The sequence below is a fragment of the Crassostrea angulata genome, chromosome 8 (genome assembly GCF_025612915.1).
Source record: "Crassostrea angulata isolate pt1a10 chromosome 8, ASM2561291v2, whole genome shotgun sequence".
NCBI classification, from domain to species: domain Eukaryota; kingdom Metazoa; phylum Mollusca; class Bivalvia; order Ostreida; family Ostreidae; genus Magallana; species Magallana angulata.
The window spans coordinates 39,332,193-39,348,604 of record NC_069118.1 but is presented as its reverse complement, the minus strand read 5'-3'; the positions used below and the strand labels follow the sequence as shown (position 1 = coordinate 39,348,604).

Here is a 16,412-nt window from a genome sequence, read left to right as displayed (position 1 = left end):
TAAGATTTTGACAATGCTAATGCTATAATATAATTGTAAAACAAATTAGAATGTTATATTGCAAATGTATTGAATGAATAAAATATATAGAAAATGTTAAACAAATTCCAAAAATTATCATTATGTTACTGTATTTCATTGGGTTGTTTATGTTTTTATTTTTATTTAATAATTTTTTTTTTGTATTTTTTCTTCAAATTATTGCTATAAATTATAATGATCAAAATTAACAAATATATTGATTATGGGTTTTATAAGGCACTTTTAGATTTCATTGAGAACGAGAGTTTAATTTATCATTTGTAAAATGTAATTAAAGTTAAACACTTTTTTTGGTAAACAGAATCGCATTTTTAAGATTTTAAGATTACAATGACAAAATGTCCCAAAAACACCTTGACTTGCAGACCAAAGGCAGACGCTCTAACAAATATTGCGCCACGCTTTACGTAGCATGGGGAGGGTGTGTGTGCCCAAACACTTTTTCTCACGGCAGATATTCCCCGTTATTTTAAGCTTCTGTACTCACTACCCCTCCCTCCCCCAACATTAAATTTTGTAGAGATTTTTGTTTGTTTTTTTTTTCAAATAAGTTTGCCCCTCCCCCCCCCCCCAAAAAAAAAAAAAAAAACTAAAAAAACGATGCTACATTGTACGTGCCTGTTTAAACACCGACGATGAGGGGGGGGGGGGGGGGACGAAATACATTTGAAAGTCTTTTTTTTTTTAAAGATTATTTTTTTTCTTCTAAAAATCGACATAATCTCAAAATTAATGTATCTTTTCTTTTAAAACAGTGGCAAACGAAGACAATAAAAACTTGGCCACAGGATCATCAAACATTCTAAGGCTTTAGTCAAACTTTGTACCCACTGATATTTTAATTTTACGAATGATTGAAATCTAGTCTCAGTCCAAAAATACTTTATGATCCTGAGGCCTGATGATATATATACAAACAACTTTGATTAGACTGAGCCGCTGTTTAGAATACCCGTCAAATTAAACTCTTTATCAAAATAATGCGCAATGTTTGTACTTCCATATTTGGAATGCGAAATTCCTACAATTATTACGGTATCTAATTATCGCGCTTTATCTCCCCAGTCACGCACCCTCTTGCTCTACCCCTGACAGCTTTCTTAAGATGGAGACGCCTCAGTCCCTTTGTCTAACGGTACAATGGTCCCAATAGGATGTGTTGACTTTGAGCACTAACGCGTTACAATATGCACCGCCCCAACAAAAGGCCTGCGATCTCCTAACCCGCCCCTTTATTTGTTTTTCATATGTTCATGTGCCCTAATTTGAACTAACTTGTCACTTAATCCGCACCCGAAGCAAGATTTGTAAGTAAACGTCTTGGATTTCGGAATGTCTCTCTCTCTTTTTTTTTCCTGGTATTTGCGCAGGCTCGTAGAAACGTCGATTAGGAATAAAATTACGAGAGCGAGACATGTATTAGTATTTGTATTGTGAGGGGTACTAAGAGAGAGGGACAGCGAAGTTAGGTATGGACCAGATTCGGCAAAGTTTGTTTCCGTTTTTCGCCCAAAGGTTCGCGAATGCTCATTTCCATGGGTAAGTTAATTCAAAAAGGTATTATTTGACTCAAAATATGATTTTTAAAATAATTTGTAATAAGCAAAAAAAAAAAAAAAAAAAAAAGAAAAGAAAAAGAAATTATGAATTAATTATTAAGGTTTCCTATGAAAATTTGAAGAAAATGAAAATTAGAAGTTCCCTCAAAATATGATACTTTGTTGAATTGTGTGAGAGAGAGAAAAAAGAGAGAGAGAGATGGGAAGAGAGGGAAAGATGGAAGATTGAGAGAGATATATGCATTTTATCTAATCTTATACAGAACTTTGCAAAAATTATTTGGTTAAAAAAGGTGTATTGCCTAAATGCATAAGAAATACGATGAAAGGTCATTTTATTAAACATCTTTATTATTTAGCTTTGTTTAATTATGTTTTAATTTTTTCTTTAATTTACAGAATCCCCGTAGAGAGGTTCACGGTAGGTGGACATGGATTCCCTTTCTCGGCGCCCATGTTTCTTGGCCCACAGCATCACCCGCCGGTCCCTGCGTCGACAGCCCCTTCCCCATTGATCACTCCCCCGTACCCCAATCGAATGGCGCCACCAGTGGGGGTTCCGACCTTCAATTTTTCTCAAGCGGACGTGGACAGTGTTCTGTATGGTTATACCAAGAATCGGGATAAGAGATGCAACGGACATGCTATTTCAAATTTAAGAATTGGGGACCTTTCTCATGGTAAGCATAGATATACAATTTCATATTCACTAACTTCTGATTCAATTTTATTTTTATTTTGATGTGTTAAATTTTGTTGTCTGTGATATATAGAAGGATTAGAAACAGGTTCTGAAACGGCGTGCAAGCTACACTCGTCTCTGCATTTCTATTCTAACTTTTAAAAAAAAGTTCCGCTTTTTATATTAATATGATAAAGATAAATGGAGAGAGAGAGAGAGAGAGAGAGAGAGAGAGAGAGAGAGAGAGAGAGAGAGAGAGAGAGAGAGAGAGAGAGGGAGAGAGAGAGGGAGAGAGAGAGAGAGAGAGAATGGAACATTAACTTGGGGTTTCTATTAGTTTGTTGTAACAATATTTGAGTATTTCCTATGTTTTTTGTAAATACATGTTTATATGTCAAATACATGGATATGTCAAAATTTAACCTTAGGTTTGTTAAAAACAGTTTCAAAAGAAACGTATTTGTTCGCGAAAGAACGCATGCGTATAATTGAAACGGCAATTATTTTTTACGTAAAAAAAATCTGAAAAGATGTTGTGTTTTGTATACATGTACTAGCATTCAATATCGTTTAATTATAAAGATATCGAGAATTCTTATGAAGTTTATTTGTATATTACATATTTTTTCATGAATAAAAGAAAATATTCTAAAATATATATATTTTTCCATACATAAATTGTAACAAACAGCTCAATGAACTTTATCTGATTAAAATCATTGCAGTGTGCATTGCTGACAAAACAGTTAATTGATGAATAAATCATAATTTATTTATCTCTGTTCATATGCTAAAGATTGCAGATGAATGCACATAATTAAAAATTAGAGCAAACAGAAAGCGCTAAAGAATTTAAAAAAAAAATGTCAATTGCGGTATCTTAAAGAATCACTGTTTCTGAAAAAAGTAGGGCAAATTTTCAATTGTAAACTTTATTAGAAAAATATTCTCATTTTTTTTTTACTATATATGCATACGCTTAACTTAATAATCTTAATAACTTGTCATTGTTTTAAAAAAAATTTTTCCCAATTTCCAAATGCCATTGGCTACATGATCAAACAGCACATATTTTTTAATCATAAATCATGCAACAATCAAGTATTTTAGAGATTTTTTTTTTATCAGAGACGGAAAAAATTAGAGAAGATATCAATTTTCAAATACGCAATTGTAAACATGAGTTGACAGGGGAAATGTTTTAAAATACATCTCGTCGGAAAGCTTGTTGACTATGAACTTCAAATTCGTGTATCAACGGTCTGCTTAAAAACCCCTGCGGTGTATACTCAAATTATAAAGTAATCATTCAATAAAAGTAAATAGTTTTACGATTAATAAAAATACCTATTCCCTTTATTGCAGATCACCCCCCCCTCCTTTTGTTTCAAGAGAGATTTTTTTCAAATAAAATCATAAATATGTATCTCGGTTTTTATAGTGAGAGTATGTGTATTAGTGATTGTGCGTACACCCCCTCTCCTTTTATTCAAAAAAGAAAAAAAATGTACGATTCGTGAGAAACGAAAAAGAGTCGAGATCCCAAAAGATGCAATAAATAACATTGGGCAAAGGAGGTCTCCCTGAGGCAGATTCACCGTGTGTCCCAACAATACTTAGACAGCTGATATGCGTCGATAGTGTATTCGAAATGTTTGGTAAGAAAACATTGACATCTTTATCGGCTAATTTCACTTAAAATCCTACCCGTTTTCCGTGGGAAAACGCAGTATCTATTTCTCGCAGAAATGGTGTCTGGTCGTTTTTTTTTTTTATTATTCCTGAAAAAGGATGTGAAAATTTAAATTTTGAAAGAAGCTTTAAGATTATTTTTTTTACATGCAGATTTACTGCATAATCTGTTGAAGGAACAATCGGTTCAAATATTAGAATTAAATTGCTATAGATAATATCCTCGAACCATACAGTAAACTTGCATGTATTGGTTGCAATGTTTGTTGGCTTGGGAAAAAAATTGAACAGATGTTCGCCAAGCATTTTTTAATCCTATTAGTTTATGCAAGTACATGTACATGTACTTCATTGGGGGAAGATACTGTATATTAAATCATAATTGATGAATCTGTATAATTTTTTTTTTATTTTTGGCAGTGTTTGAATCTAATATGAAATTAAAATGTTTGCCCAAATTATACAGTGTATTTTTTCTATATGCTGTTTTACAGCCAACGCATTTAAATAAAGATTATAAATAATAAAGATTAATAAAAATAAAGATTCTTTTTTTAAAATTCACACTTGGAATTTTGAATCAATTCCAACTTCACCCTTAAAATACAGAAAAAAACAAGGAATTGCTATATATCTAAACTATATTTATAAATATAATTGCCTAAATTTTTTTCCGTAATAACCCCCCCCCCCCCCCCCCCCAATTAAATAATTTTACAATTTCCGATCCATACATGATAAATTTGAATAAAACAATTAATGCTAGGATTCAAATATTAAAAATCGGTAGAAGCTTCAAAATTCGTGAAAAAACATTTTCGAAAAACAAGGATCTAAATGCTCTATAATTCCAAGCGAATTATTCATCGTGGAACAACATGCTAACAATGGGCAGACAATAGAGTCCCGAAAGCAAACACTATACCCTGTCAATGGCTCGGTATTTGTTGAGGGGTGACATATTTCCCCTAGTCTACAAGAAAGGTTATATGATTAACTTGTAATTTAACTAAGCCGGATTATTAAAGATTTCTTCTGAAAAGAAATAATCAATTACTCTCTGGATTATCTGCTTTAAGTTTATTACCATTTACTAACCTTTTTGAGTCTTGTTCGTTTTGTTATTTTTACAGGTTAATTCCGTAAAATAACAATACCCGGTGGTTAAGATTCATGATTGGATTAAGACCGCGGTCACAATGCATCATGATTGGATAAAATAGTGATCTATGATGGGTTTGACCGCTCGTTTTTGAAAAGATTAGACCCTTACCTAAATTTTTAACACATTCCAATTAAAACAGTCAGTGTTTTTACAACGGGGGATTAACGGCAGAGCGAGACACATCGCTTTCGCATTTTCCGCAATGTAATCGCAAAAATGTTTTGCCAAAGGACGCGTGGCTTTGAATGCCGTGTTTTGATTTCATTTTCGATGTGGCAATATTTGAACTGCGCATTTGGTTTCATTCCATTAAGACTCCGCTGAACGCCGATTCTGCTATTGTAAGATTTAGACGTTGACATGTTTTTTTCTTATTAAAGTTCGACCCCCTGAAAGATAGATTATTGGGGATTGTGTTTTCAGTTTTGTAGATTACTTTTAATGTGATGCTTATTAATTAAGATTAAATCAACAAACTACAGATGACATTCGTCAAAACTTTTTATTTAGTATGCCCGAAGTATACATATATGATTTAAAATACTGTTAACGTTTGAATATGAAGTAGCCCCTTTCTGTTTTCATTTGATTATATTGTGCATTATCCCTCATTACAATATATTTAAATTCCTCCGCAATGAATCATTAACCTGTATTAACCTAGTACCAATGGTTAGCAGATTTTTTGAAAACTTTAAAGAATCGAAATTGATTAAAAGACAGAAATAAAATATGCAGAGTAAAAAAAAAGACAGAAGAATGGCTAGAGAATGATGCCGTTTTTATATACGTTAGAACTAAAGTCTTGTTATAATATCGAATTAAATCAAACGAGTTTGCTAATCAGACAGCAATCGCACGACAAACTCTCGCGAGAGTTCATTACGAAATCAATTTCCCTCCCCCGTGGCCCTAACTCGAATATTCTACGCGCCTCGTGTTTACACTTGTCCAAATAAAGATGCAAAAGTGGACACTCAAGAGGGCGCAAGCGGCGAAATTTAGCACATGCGCGTCTTCGGCGAATTTGATCATTTTCTATCTTCTATTCTGAAGAGCGACGAGATTTAATTTACGATATCCTATTAATATGGAAGATCACTTCGTAACTTCCCAAAAGTTCAAACATTCCGACATCCAGGAGAGATACCGCCCTCCCTAAAGACAAGATTTAATCATAATTTTAACAAAAATTGGATTTCATGCAAATGACAATCACCGCTAGAGAGTCCCGCTAACTTAATGTTAAGTTAATCAGGAGGTACTAGCTAGTATCAAGACATCTTCAAGTATAAATATTGTCCGAACACCAAAGCCATTGTACCACATCTCTCTCTCTCTCTCATTCTCTCTCTCCCTCTCAAAACAAAAAAAAAAACAGCGTGATATTCTTAACATCATTTGGGGTTTGATATATACATTTTCTTTTGAAGAATCTTATTCAAAAACATGTTTTTTATGTAACATTGTCTACCCCCTCCGTTAATCTCTCTCTCTCTCTCTCTCTCTCTCCATTTCTCCATCGTTTCACTCCTTTTACTAATTATGGTTATCTAAACATTGTCCTCGGTTGTGGTTTTACACATCATTTGACCGATATCAAGCTTTGGAATAGAGAAAATAAATTTTGTGGGCGTTCTGTCACCTAACCTTCCTTCTCATAATCCATTTTGACCATCTGTTCTATCTCTCGCGTAAACTAAAAATAATTCATTGACACCGCTTTTGTAACACTACAAAGACTGAAAAAATAAGTATACACGAACTTTTCTACGTCTAATTATTTATTTCTAAGTTTGATCAATAGAAATTTTCATTTGTTTAATTACGCATTCATCATCTAAGCGAAAAATTAATAGAATCATATTTAATGATAATACCAGGTGGCGAGATATGATATACATTTGCGGAAAATAAATCCTCATTTTGCGTCTGATAACAAACATTTTGTTGAAAACACGTCTTATTAATAGAAATGTGTATTATTTTCAGTTGCTTCTGAATTTATATTTTGTGATAAAAAACAAAACAAAACATACAACCTCAGATTTAGCTTTAAGATATTACATTTTACAAAAAAAAAAAATAAAAAAAATAAAAAAAAAATTAATAAATAAAACTAAGGAAAGCGGCAAGGTATATGTAACTTGATGTAGCTTCTTCATATACATGTATTTGTATTACTGATTATGTAATGAATAAAAATTCAAATCTGGATTTCTGTATTTTTATTTTTTTTTTGTTACAGGAATTGATAAAATATTATCCCGGGAGGGATTTTCTCCAGACAAGAAAGCACCGAGTGATAAAGGAACACCCCAGCCATCCAATAAAGTCATCGACGTCAGCGGCCTGGGAATTCCCGAGGGTAAATATAGCCAATACCCAAATCGTAATCAATACTTATATATTGATACAAATAAATTAGCGAAGTTGAACACCTTTAAAGCACAGAATAGAAATTTATTGAAAATTTAATGTGTTCAATCTGAAATGATTTTTTTTAAACTTTATGCAATTAAGATCGTATGACATAATGATATTGTTTTAATGCATATGCTTGAAAAGCGGGTGGGATGGTCGTTGCGACCCTTTTCTTTTAATTAATATTAATTTTATTGAGACGAAGAGATTTGTACAAGTACATGTACATGTACTGTGTATGAATAGAAAAAAGCAAAATATTAAAATTTTAAGCCAAAGTAAATTCAGATATTTATCTATTTAATTTAATATTATGACCAAAGATACCGTATTTGTAATCTTAATGTTGACCCCAAGCCTTCTTTAAGGTTTGTAATTGAGAAGCAGGTACAATGAATGTTGAGTCCTATTGCTGTATACCTGAGATCTATATATTTACAGGTTTGGTGTTGATACAAACTGCGTATGCTGGAGTCCACCATTACGGAGTGTTCTGTGCAAAAACCGTTCTGAGCCGAGGGACTCGATTTGGCCCGTTCAAAGGAAAAGTCGTCAATACGAGCGAAATTAAAACTAACGACGACAACTCTTTTATGTGGGAGGTAAAATCAATATAATATTATAGACTACTTTAACACATAAACAATGCAATTATAACACAATTAGTGCTTTACTTTTCGTTTGTTTTAAATTTCTTCCAGTAGGACAAATTTTCGACTCGAAATGAGTAATTTGCTAACGAAGAATCATTTCCTTTAAAATCAGTATAGATATAAAAATGAAAAGAAAACAAATTACGTTTTTGTTAAACGCAAAATTCTATACCCCCCCCCCCCCCCCCGAACTTCGTCTAAGATAACTGAATATTTGAAAATGCGTTAACAATAAGAAAATGCGTGCCGAACTTATTAACCCATTACAAGTATACGTTTCATAAGATTTAAGAATTTTGGCAGACAAAGGGACAGACATTTTGCCCCCGAATTTTTATATCCTGGGGGTATAAAACGTCTTTCGAAATTGAGTTACTACAAGTGTCTGCTTCCCTGTAATTTTCTTACTATGACTACTGTCTCTTTTACGTGACAAAGTCTTTATTTTTTGTTAGATCATTGGTCTAAAGAACCATGAAATACGATATCTAGATTTGAACAGGGGAAGAATAGAAGGGGGGTATATCGCTCGTTTTGTTTGCCATTTTTTGAAATTCAAGAAACCCGACGTCCTAGCGCATGTAACTTACAACACCTGCTGTGTTGACAAATCTGTCTATATTGCACAAGTACTTGATGGAAACCAGCTATTTTCGCGGATTGTTTGCTTTAATCTATTTCCCTATTTGTTTTTCACTATGGAGCACTAGAAGTTCATTCTTCCAGCGACTCTAAATACTGCCAATCGTAAGCACATCTCAAGAGCTTGAATTAAGTGTAACTAAGTAGGGAATTGTCAAAATAAATAGCATAATTCGATACTGCACACACCATTTATCCGCGAATTGTTTCGGTGACAACTCGTTATTTGGATTGGGGTCGGGATGTTTGTTTTCGGTGTTTGACTTGAAGTAATCACGAGCCCGATTGCAAATTTTCAAGTGGTTAAAGAGACATTTATAGACAGTCGTGCAATTGAGTCTAACAGGTCGTGTTTACCATTAAGGACGATAATAATCCGTCAGCAAATACAGCTCCTTAAATTGCCCCCTACTATCTGTCCGTTGATCTCTTCATGTGCGGTTTTATTTGTGTTTAGATTAATCTTCTTTCTCCAAACTCAACATTTTTTCTTCTGTTTTACAAAACATCCTGGCATGTTTAATGATGAAGCACATTCCCTTTACTCTTTCAACATTCCTCAGTCATATAATTATTGTCTCTTACTGCACACTTCACATGTACATCATTTTGTACGCTAAACAAATCCATCTTCGAAATCCTACAACACAGTCTTTTATAAATCGTTTTAAGTTCCGTGTATTTTACTACAGTGTACAATTATTCACATTAATTTAGGTGATTCGTCTGGTATGGTGAAATGAGTTAACAATTACACTCATGATATTATCTTTATCACAAATAGATTTATTTACTAGTGTTACGTCAATTATTTTAAGGGTGCTGAATGGTCAACAAATTGATTATCAACCATAAAGGTCTAGATATTATATCAGCCATGAAACCAATAGATCAATCCACACATTACAAAAGTTATGTCCCATGGTCCCCATCTTTGGGGAAATTCCATCGATTTCTTCAAAAAGCATTTATAGTTTAGAAGTTTGACATAAAATCCGTTTCCGTCAACTTGTGAATTTTGATTGCCACAGGATTGGGCAACCAACGCATGGAAGGAATTAGTTGAATTCAAAAAGATTTCATCACAGGTCATCCAAATATTTGGTTACATAAAGAAGGGGACAAATAGTTTCTTCCCTTCTGTCCTTTCGATTTATCATGCAAAGGGAAACAACTTTCGGCAAGTTGAGATTGGTTTATTATTTATTGAAGAAAAATTCAAAACATTTTACATTTGAAATTTGAATATTTTTTCTCTATTTGTATACAAAGTTCAAAATGAGATGACATGTAATGATGTCTAAAAAATGGCCAGACCATGCACCCCCTTAAGATACAACAAGCATGATTTCAAATACATGTAGATTGAAAATATCATTCAATTTTTTCACAAAGATATTTGAAGAAGGAAAACTCAGCCATTTCATCGATGGCCGTGGTACTACTGGCGGGTGGATGTCCTTCGTGAATTGTGCCAGGTATGCCCAAGAACAGAACATGATAGCCGTGCAGATCGAGGGAGACATCTACTACGAAGTCTGCAAAGATATTCCGAATGGCACGGAACTCCTCGTCTGGTACGGTGACTGCTACCTACAGTTTATGGGAGTGCCAGTGTCTCTAAAAGACATGGCGGACGGCGGGGCGCAGGAAGAGTCTGAGTGTAAGATTAAATTGCATTTGATGTGTAATATATCAACTCAATGGAGAAAAATTAAAGATTATATTCCTTAATAAAGTAAAATTGCCTCTACCATGATATCAGTCTGTCGATCGATTTCTTATACAATACTATGAGCTCCTGAGACACAATGTCAAACATTGTGAATTTTAAGATGTGGTAAATGAATGGAGCCTACATACTTCTAAAAATAGAGATGTGAAATCTTTTAACGCTGTTTCATATTACATGTAATACATGCAGCTTGGCTTTAAACATGTATGGTGTATACCTGGGCGTATTTTTCACATGTAGATAAAGGCGGTGAAAAGAGCTGCTTTCAACTGGCATTTTTTAATGGAATATGACGGATACCAGTTTTTAAGCTCTGATTTTACCCGTTTATTGACGATCAATGAAATATTTTCGGTAGAATACCCGTAGTCTCTGTAAAACGACATTTAAAATGCTTCAAATTTGAATAAAACATATTTTAAAAAAACCGTTTCGGGATATGGTATTATACTGCCTGTTCGGATCACAAACGCAAATACATGTTACAGTGCTTCTTATCAACATCATGATATAAATTATATCACATTTTTTAAGTTATGAGGTTGATTTTCTTTTTTCTTTCAACAGCCACGGGGGAGGGTTACCAATGTGAAAGGTGTGGCAAGGTGTTTGCCTACAAGTACTATAGGGACAAGCACCTGAAATACACGCGCTGTGTGGACCAAGGGGACCGAAAGTTCCCCTGCCATCTCTGTAGCAGGTGCGTGGAGTTATAGACCACTTTAAATGCAAATCTTTTTAAACGTTTCAAAACAAGGTGTTAAAACAAATCCAATTTAATTTCTGTATTTTCAGCAATAATAATATTCGGTTAATTTTCATAAACGGAGAATAAACAAGATTTGCATACATTATTTTATTAGTTTATGCAGTTTGTAAAAATCCGTGGAAAGTGTTGAATATATTAGATGACATTTTATCCAATCGTAAAAGCACAGCAATGCATGCTAAATCTGGTTTGAATACACAATACTTACTGTTTCAAAAATGTAGGATTAGCATTTTTCGTATATATAGTTGAACAATCTGAATAAAGTTTGACGAGACTACATAGCTAGATTTTAAGTATTAGTGTATAACAACGATGGTAGATGGCTTTACATGTACAAAATACATATTTTAAAATTATAGCTTAGCTTTTCATAAACCGATTAATCGTTTCTCGGTTATATTAATAAGTCGAAAATACCCCAAACCAGGTTATATTCCTATTAGTCTAGTAGCTTTTGAGCTCATGTCGATGAACTTTACTGAATATCGTACAATTTTTTATTGAAGAGCAGACTAAGAATTGAAAGTTTTGTCAGGGGTGCATAAAAAAAAAACAAATACATGAAATAATTTTCAAACCTTTATTTCATTTTTTTTTTTTTTGAAGTATCTTTCATAATCATGCTTACACTTTTCAGACGTAAAATCCAATGACGAAATGTGTTTTAGTACTTTATAGAAACACTATCCAAAGTACATATCAAAATGATGATCGTCCAGATAAATGTACATGGATTTTTTATTTATTTTTTTTGGTCTCAGACTGGTTCTTTTTCCTTATTCCTGTGATAAAACAGCAGAGTAAAATCGGAAATGCATTTTTAAATCTTACGCTATTACACGTAAAAAAAAACCCGAATCCTAAAAAATATTTCCTCTTTTAGGACGACATGGTAGATACGAAAGTTCTACTATATAGGAATAGAAGAGTACAATTTATGAACGCCCCTTATTTTTGTCAAAAGTCTATACACATATATCACTCATTTGTCTTTCGAATAAATTAACAGTTATGGCATAATTCAACAGTTTGAAGAAAAACTTTTTAATCTAGTATTCCTTTTGATAAAATTAATTTTTTTTCAGGTCTTTTGAAAAGAAGGATCGGTTAAGAATTCATATTTTACATGTACACGAGAAGCACAGGCCACACAAGTGTATCGTCTGCGGGAAAAGTTTCAGCCAGTCCTCTAGTCTGAACAAGCACATGAGGGTAAGGTTTTTTTTATCGATTTATATCAGTAATCATAATTTATTTATGAAGGGAAAAAATATCATAAACCGGAAATTAAAATCCATCCATCAATTAATTTTTGAACTTTTTGATTTGGTTATTAAATATCGTAAATGAGACCTGCGTATGAAAAGTAAAACAAATATAAATACGAAAAAGAGGTTTATATAGAAATTCAATATCAAAGACACCAAGAACAACATGACTCTATATTTTTGGCGCCACTGGCCGCGGTCATGATATCGGGGTTACCACTCGGCTGCCACCGCCAAAAAACCAAGATGTAACGACCTAAATCATGCATGGGGTTGGATCACATATGCACAAATGTTACAATTAACAATATGAAATATATAATATCAATAAAAACGAAAAGGAGGTATACATTGTATATATAAATGCCGATGATAATATGATAGAAATACGTTTCGCATACACGTACTTCAACATTTCCAAAACATGTATATTTATCAAACCATGAACCGATATATTATTATAATGTCAAAATCAGTTGAAACATATTCAAAGACGTAGATATACAATGCATTTACATGTATAGTAAATAAATGTACTTTTGTAGTACAAAAATATATTAACACAATAATTATGCATATCTACACAATTATAAAATAATGTAATATCTTTTCTATTAAATTTCCGCAATTCAAGTTTTGAATATTTTCACTTTTTTTTAGATTTGTAAAAAAAAATGTTTTAAAGAGGAAACGTGAAATTTATTATTTTATATTTTATCTATTCATAATAACACATTTATTTTTAGCGATGTAATTTTCGTTTTTAAGATAAAACAAGGTTATTTTTATCATTTTTTCGTGACATTTTCTGTTCATAATTCAACTTCTCATAAGGTGAATTAATTTGAATAAAAATTGTTAAGGGAACCTTTTTATTTTCGGGGAGCAATTCAAATTTCACCAAACCTCTCGTCACCTACCTGAAGACATTGTCTCTTGTTTAAGGAAAAAGCAAAATGGGGAAAAAGAATGCATGAATGAGTTCTTCTCTTTAACACTTTAAGTGTTTCCTTTCGTGCTAAGCGCCACTTAAAATTCCTTTTGAAATTAATGAGTATTTTCTGCCAATGTAAGGCCTCGAGCACGTCTTCCGCTATTCATTTTTCCGCTTCCTTTTCAAATCCTTTTAAAACAAAAACGTATTTAAGAAATTGAAACACCTTACAGAAGATTTTAATAATCCGTTGTTATAAAAATTGGACCCAAGGACCCCAATTTGTTCATGATTTATTGTTATCACCCGCTCTGTAATTTTTTCCCTTTTTAAAAGCATTTTTCAAAAATCAGAAATAACAATTAGCAGTTATATTAAGAAAACTCGACATAATTATGTAGTTTTAACCAGATAACATTACCACATTACCAAAACAACCACTTTTCTAATTATGTAACTGAATAAAAAAGGACAGATAATTGTTTAAATGTTTTTAAGATTTTTTTAGACGGCAATTACTGTTAAAATAGCATATACAGTTAGTGTATTCTTTACAAGAAAGCAAATCTTTAAATAAATAATTAAATTCTGAGAAATATTGAAGATTATGATATGCTATGCCTTATTAATTATATAATTTTATCCAAATTGTCATCTAGCCAATAGTAATATTAATAATAATAATAATAATAATGATTGTGCAATATTGGAAAGTATTATGTATCAATGAAACAAATTTAAACAATTCAATTCATTTTCTAATTCATTTTATGTAATTTATAACGATGATTTACATTCATATTTAATTGTACCATAAAATATATTTTATGCAATATCATACCTATGAAACGTAACTTTATCGTATATCTAAAGATTATAAAAACAGATTCCTCAGAAAGATAATTTGAGGAACACAAATAAATTGTTTACAGAATAGTTTCATATTTTTTTTATTCTTTTATACCATTTTAACACAATCGTATTCTGTTTTATTTTCATTAGATCTAAGATTTATGAACAGAATATCAAGTAGACGAAATAATGTTCTCCTTTTTTATACGATTCAATTTTTTTCAAAAACAGCGAATTTTTCGAACGGTTTTAAAAAGACAGTTATAGTATATGGAAAATAGGAATTTACATTTTTCAAAACATAAATCATGGCCAACTCCATAAAATAAAAAATTGACATTAAAAATGAATACAAAAATGATATACATAAAGTTATTAACAATTACCAATTTAATATTGTTCATCACTTTGAATAAACATTTATTTATCATTCTGAAAAGTAACATCAACGTACATCGTACAGCAGGTTTTCCAAACTGCCGTGTCAACATTTTAAAATAATTTTATTGTAAAAGCATGCATGGTTCAATTTTTTTTTTAAAAACAACAGAAATGATGTATAATAATGATCGCCATGGTCAATTTTTTTTTTACAAAATAGAAAAATAACTGCTTTATTTAAAATTCATTATTATAAAATTCTCATTATTTGATACATCACTACAGGTACACAGTGGAGAGAGACCTTATAAATGTGTCTACTGTAACAAGGCATTCACAGCTTCAAGTATTCTTCGTACTCACATTCGACAGCATTCAGGCGAGAAGCCTTTTAAGGTACTGAGCGAGAGAGAGAGAGAGAGAGAGAGAGAGAGAGAGAGAGAGAGAGAGAGAGAGAGAGAGAGAGAGCATTCAGGCGAGAAGCCTTTTAAGGTACTGAGAGAGAGAGAGAGAGAGAGAGAGAGAGAGAGAGAGAGAGAGAGAGAGAGAGAGAGCATTCAGGCGAGAAGCCTTTTAAGGTACTGAGAGAGAGAGAGAGAGAGAGAGAGAGAGAGAGAGAGAGAGAGAGAGCATTCAGGCGAGAAGCCTTTTAAGGTACTGAGAGAGAGAGAGAGAGAGAGAGAGAGAGAGAGAGAGAGAGAGGGAGGGAGGGAGAGAGAGAGAACTGTTTCAATATTACTTACAAATTTTCATGGGATGATGTGTCGAAGATTTTAAATATTATTTTGTAAAGAAAGGATCTATAATTATAAGCTGTCCTATTAATTTCTGTTACCTTATGAACTGTTTTGATTATACTGAATCATATATTTTGTGAAATGAAAAGCAAAGTGCACGTGTTTAAAACAATTAACATTAAATAGTTTAAGAAACATATAACATTCAATATCAATGCAATAACATTGCATCCTACGTTTTTCAGTGCAGACATTGCGGAAAGGCTTTTGCTTCCCATGCAGCCCACGACAGCCATGTTCGAAGAACGCATTCTAAAGACAAAGTCTACGCATGCTCCGTCTGTGGAAAGTGCGTTTCGAATGCATACGAACTCAAACTGCATATGAATATTCATTCCATGTCGTAGAACATCAAGTGCTTATGTTTTTCGTCTGTGATGGTCATGTAATATAGCGAATTTGGTGTGTTTTATATTAAAAATGTTTTGTCTTTTTGCCCAATATTTAAAATGTTTTTATATATTTGTTTGATACAGTTTTAAAATAAAGTACAACTTAACTGCAATATTGTGTTCTTGGTATATATTATATAGTTGTAGATTAATGTGGATGAGTTGAACAATATATATATATAACTGGTGTTCAAATTGATTTTTGAGTCTTTCAATTCATACCTTGTTTTTGAATTTTGCTATAACAATTCATAAACAGAAAAGAAAGTACAAAAGTATGAAATAATTTTACCATGGAGTTAAAAATTGGGTTTAAATGAACATTTAGCTTAAATGATTACTAAATACTTGGGGAGGGGGGGGGGGGCAGCACAAATAAGTAATTAAACAAAACAGAAACAGAATAAATTAATCATATGATA

The 16,412-nt window shown here is 32.3% G+C and overlaps 1 protein-coding gene across 1 annotated transcript; it reads left to right on the top strand.

Annotated features, from left to right (window-relative positions):
* Window positions 1–1,372: 1,372 nt before the first annotated feature.
* On the top strand, window positions 1,373–16,103 carry LOC128159866 (PR domain zinc finger protein 14-like). The gene is made up of 9 exons (XM_052823081.1): window positions 1,373–1,581; window positions 2,001–2,281; window positions 7,389–7,508; window positions 8,006–8,166; window positions 10,255–10,522; window positions 11,162–11,294; window positions 12,452–12,578; window positions 15,087–15,197; window positions 15,784–16,103. Exons 1-9 carry the CDS (start codon window positions 1,514–1,516, stop codon window positions 15,943–15,945), a joined length of 1,431 nt encoding a protein of 476 aa, XP_052679041.1. The 5' UTR covers window positions 1,373–1,513; the 3' UTR covers window positions 15,946–16,103.
* The last annotated feature ends 309 nt before the right edge of the window (window positions 16,104–16,412 follow it).

Coding starts and splice junctions, on each gene's coding strand:
- LOC128159866 (XM_052823081.1), top strand. CDS start 1,514: ATGGACCAGATTCGGCAAAGTTTGTTTCCGTTTTTCGCCCAAAGGTTC. Junction 10,523..11,161: donor GGCGCAGGAAGAGTCTGAGT/GTAAGATTAAAT, acceptor TTCTTTCAACAG/CCACGGGGGAGGGTTACCAA. Junction 11,295..12,451: donor CCCTGCCATCTCTGTAGCAG/GTGCGTGGAGTT, acceptor ATTTTTTTTCAG/GTCTTTTGAAAAGAAGGATC.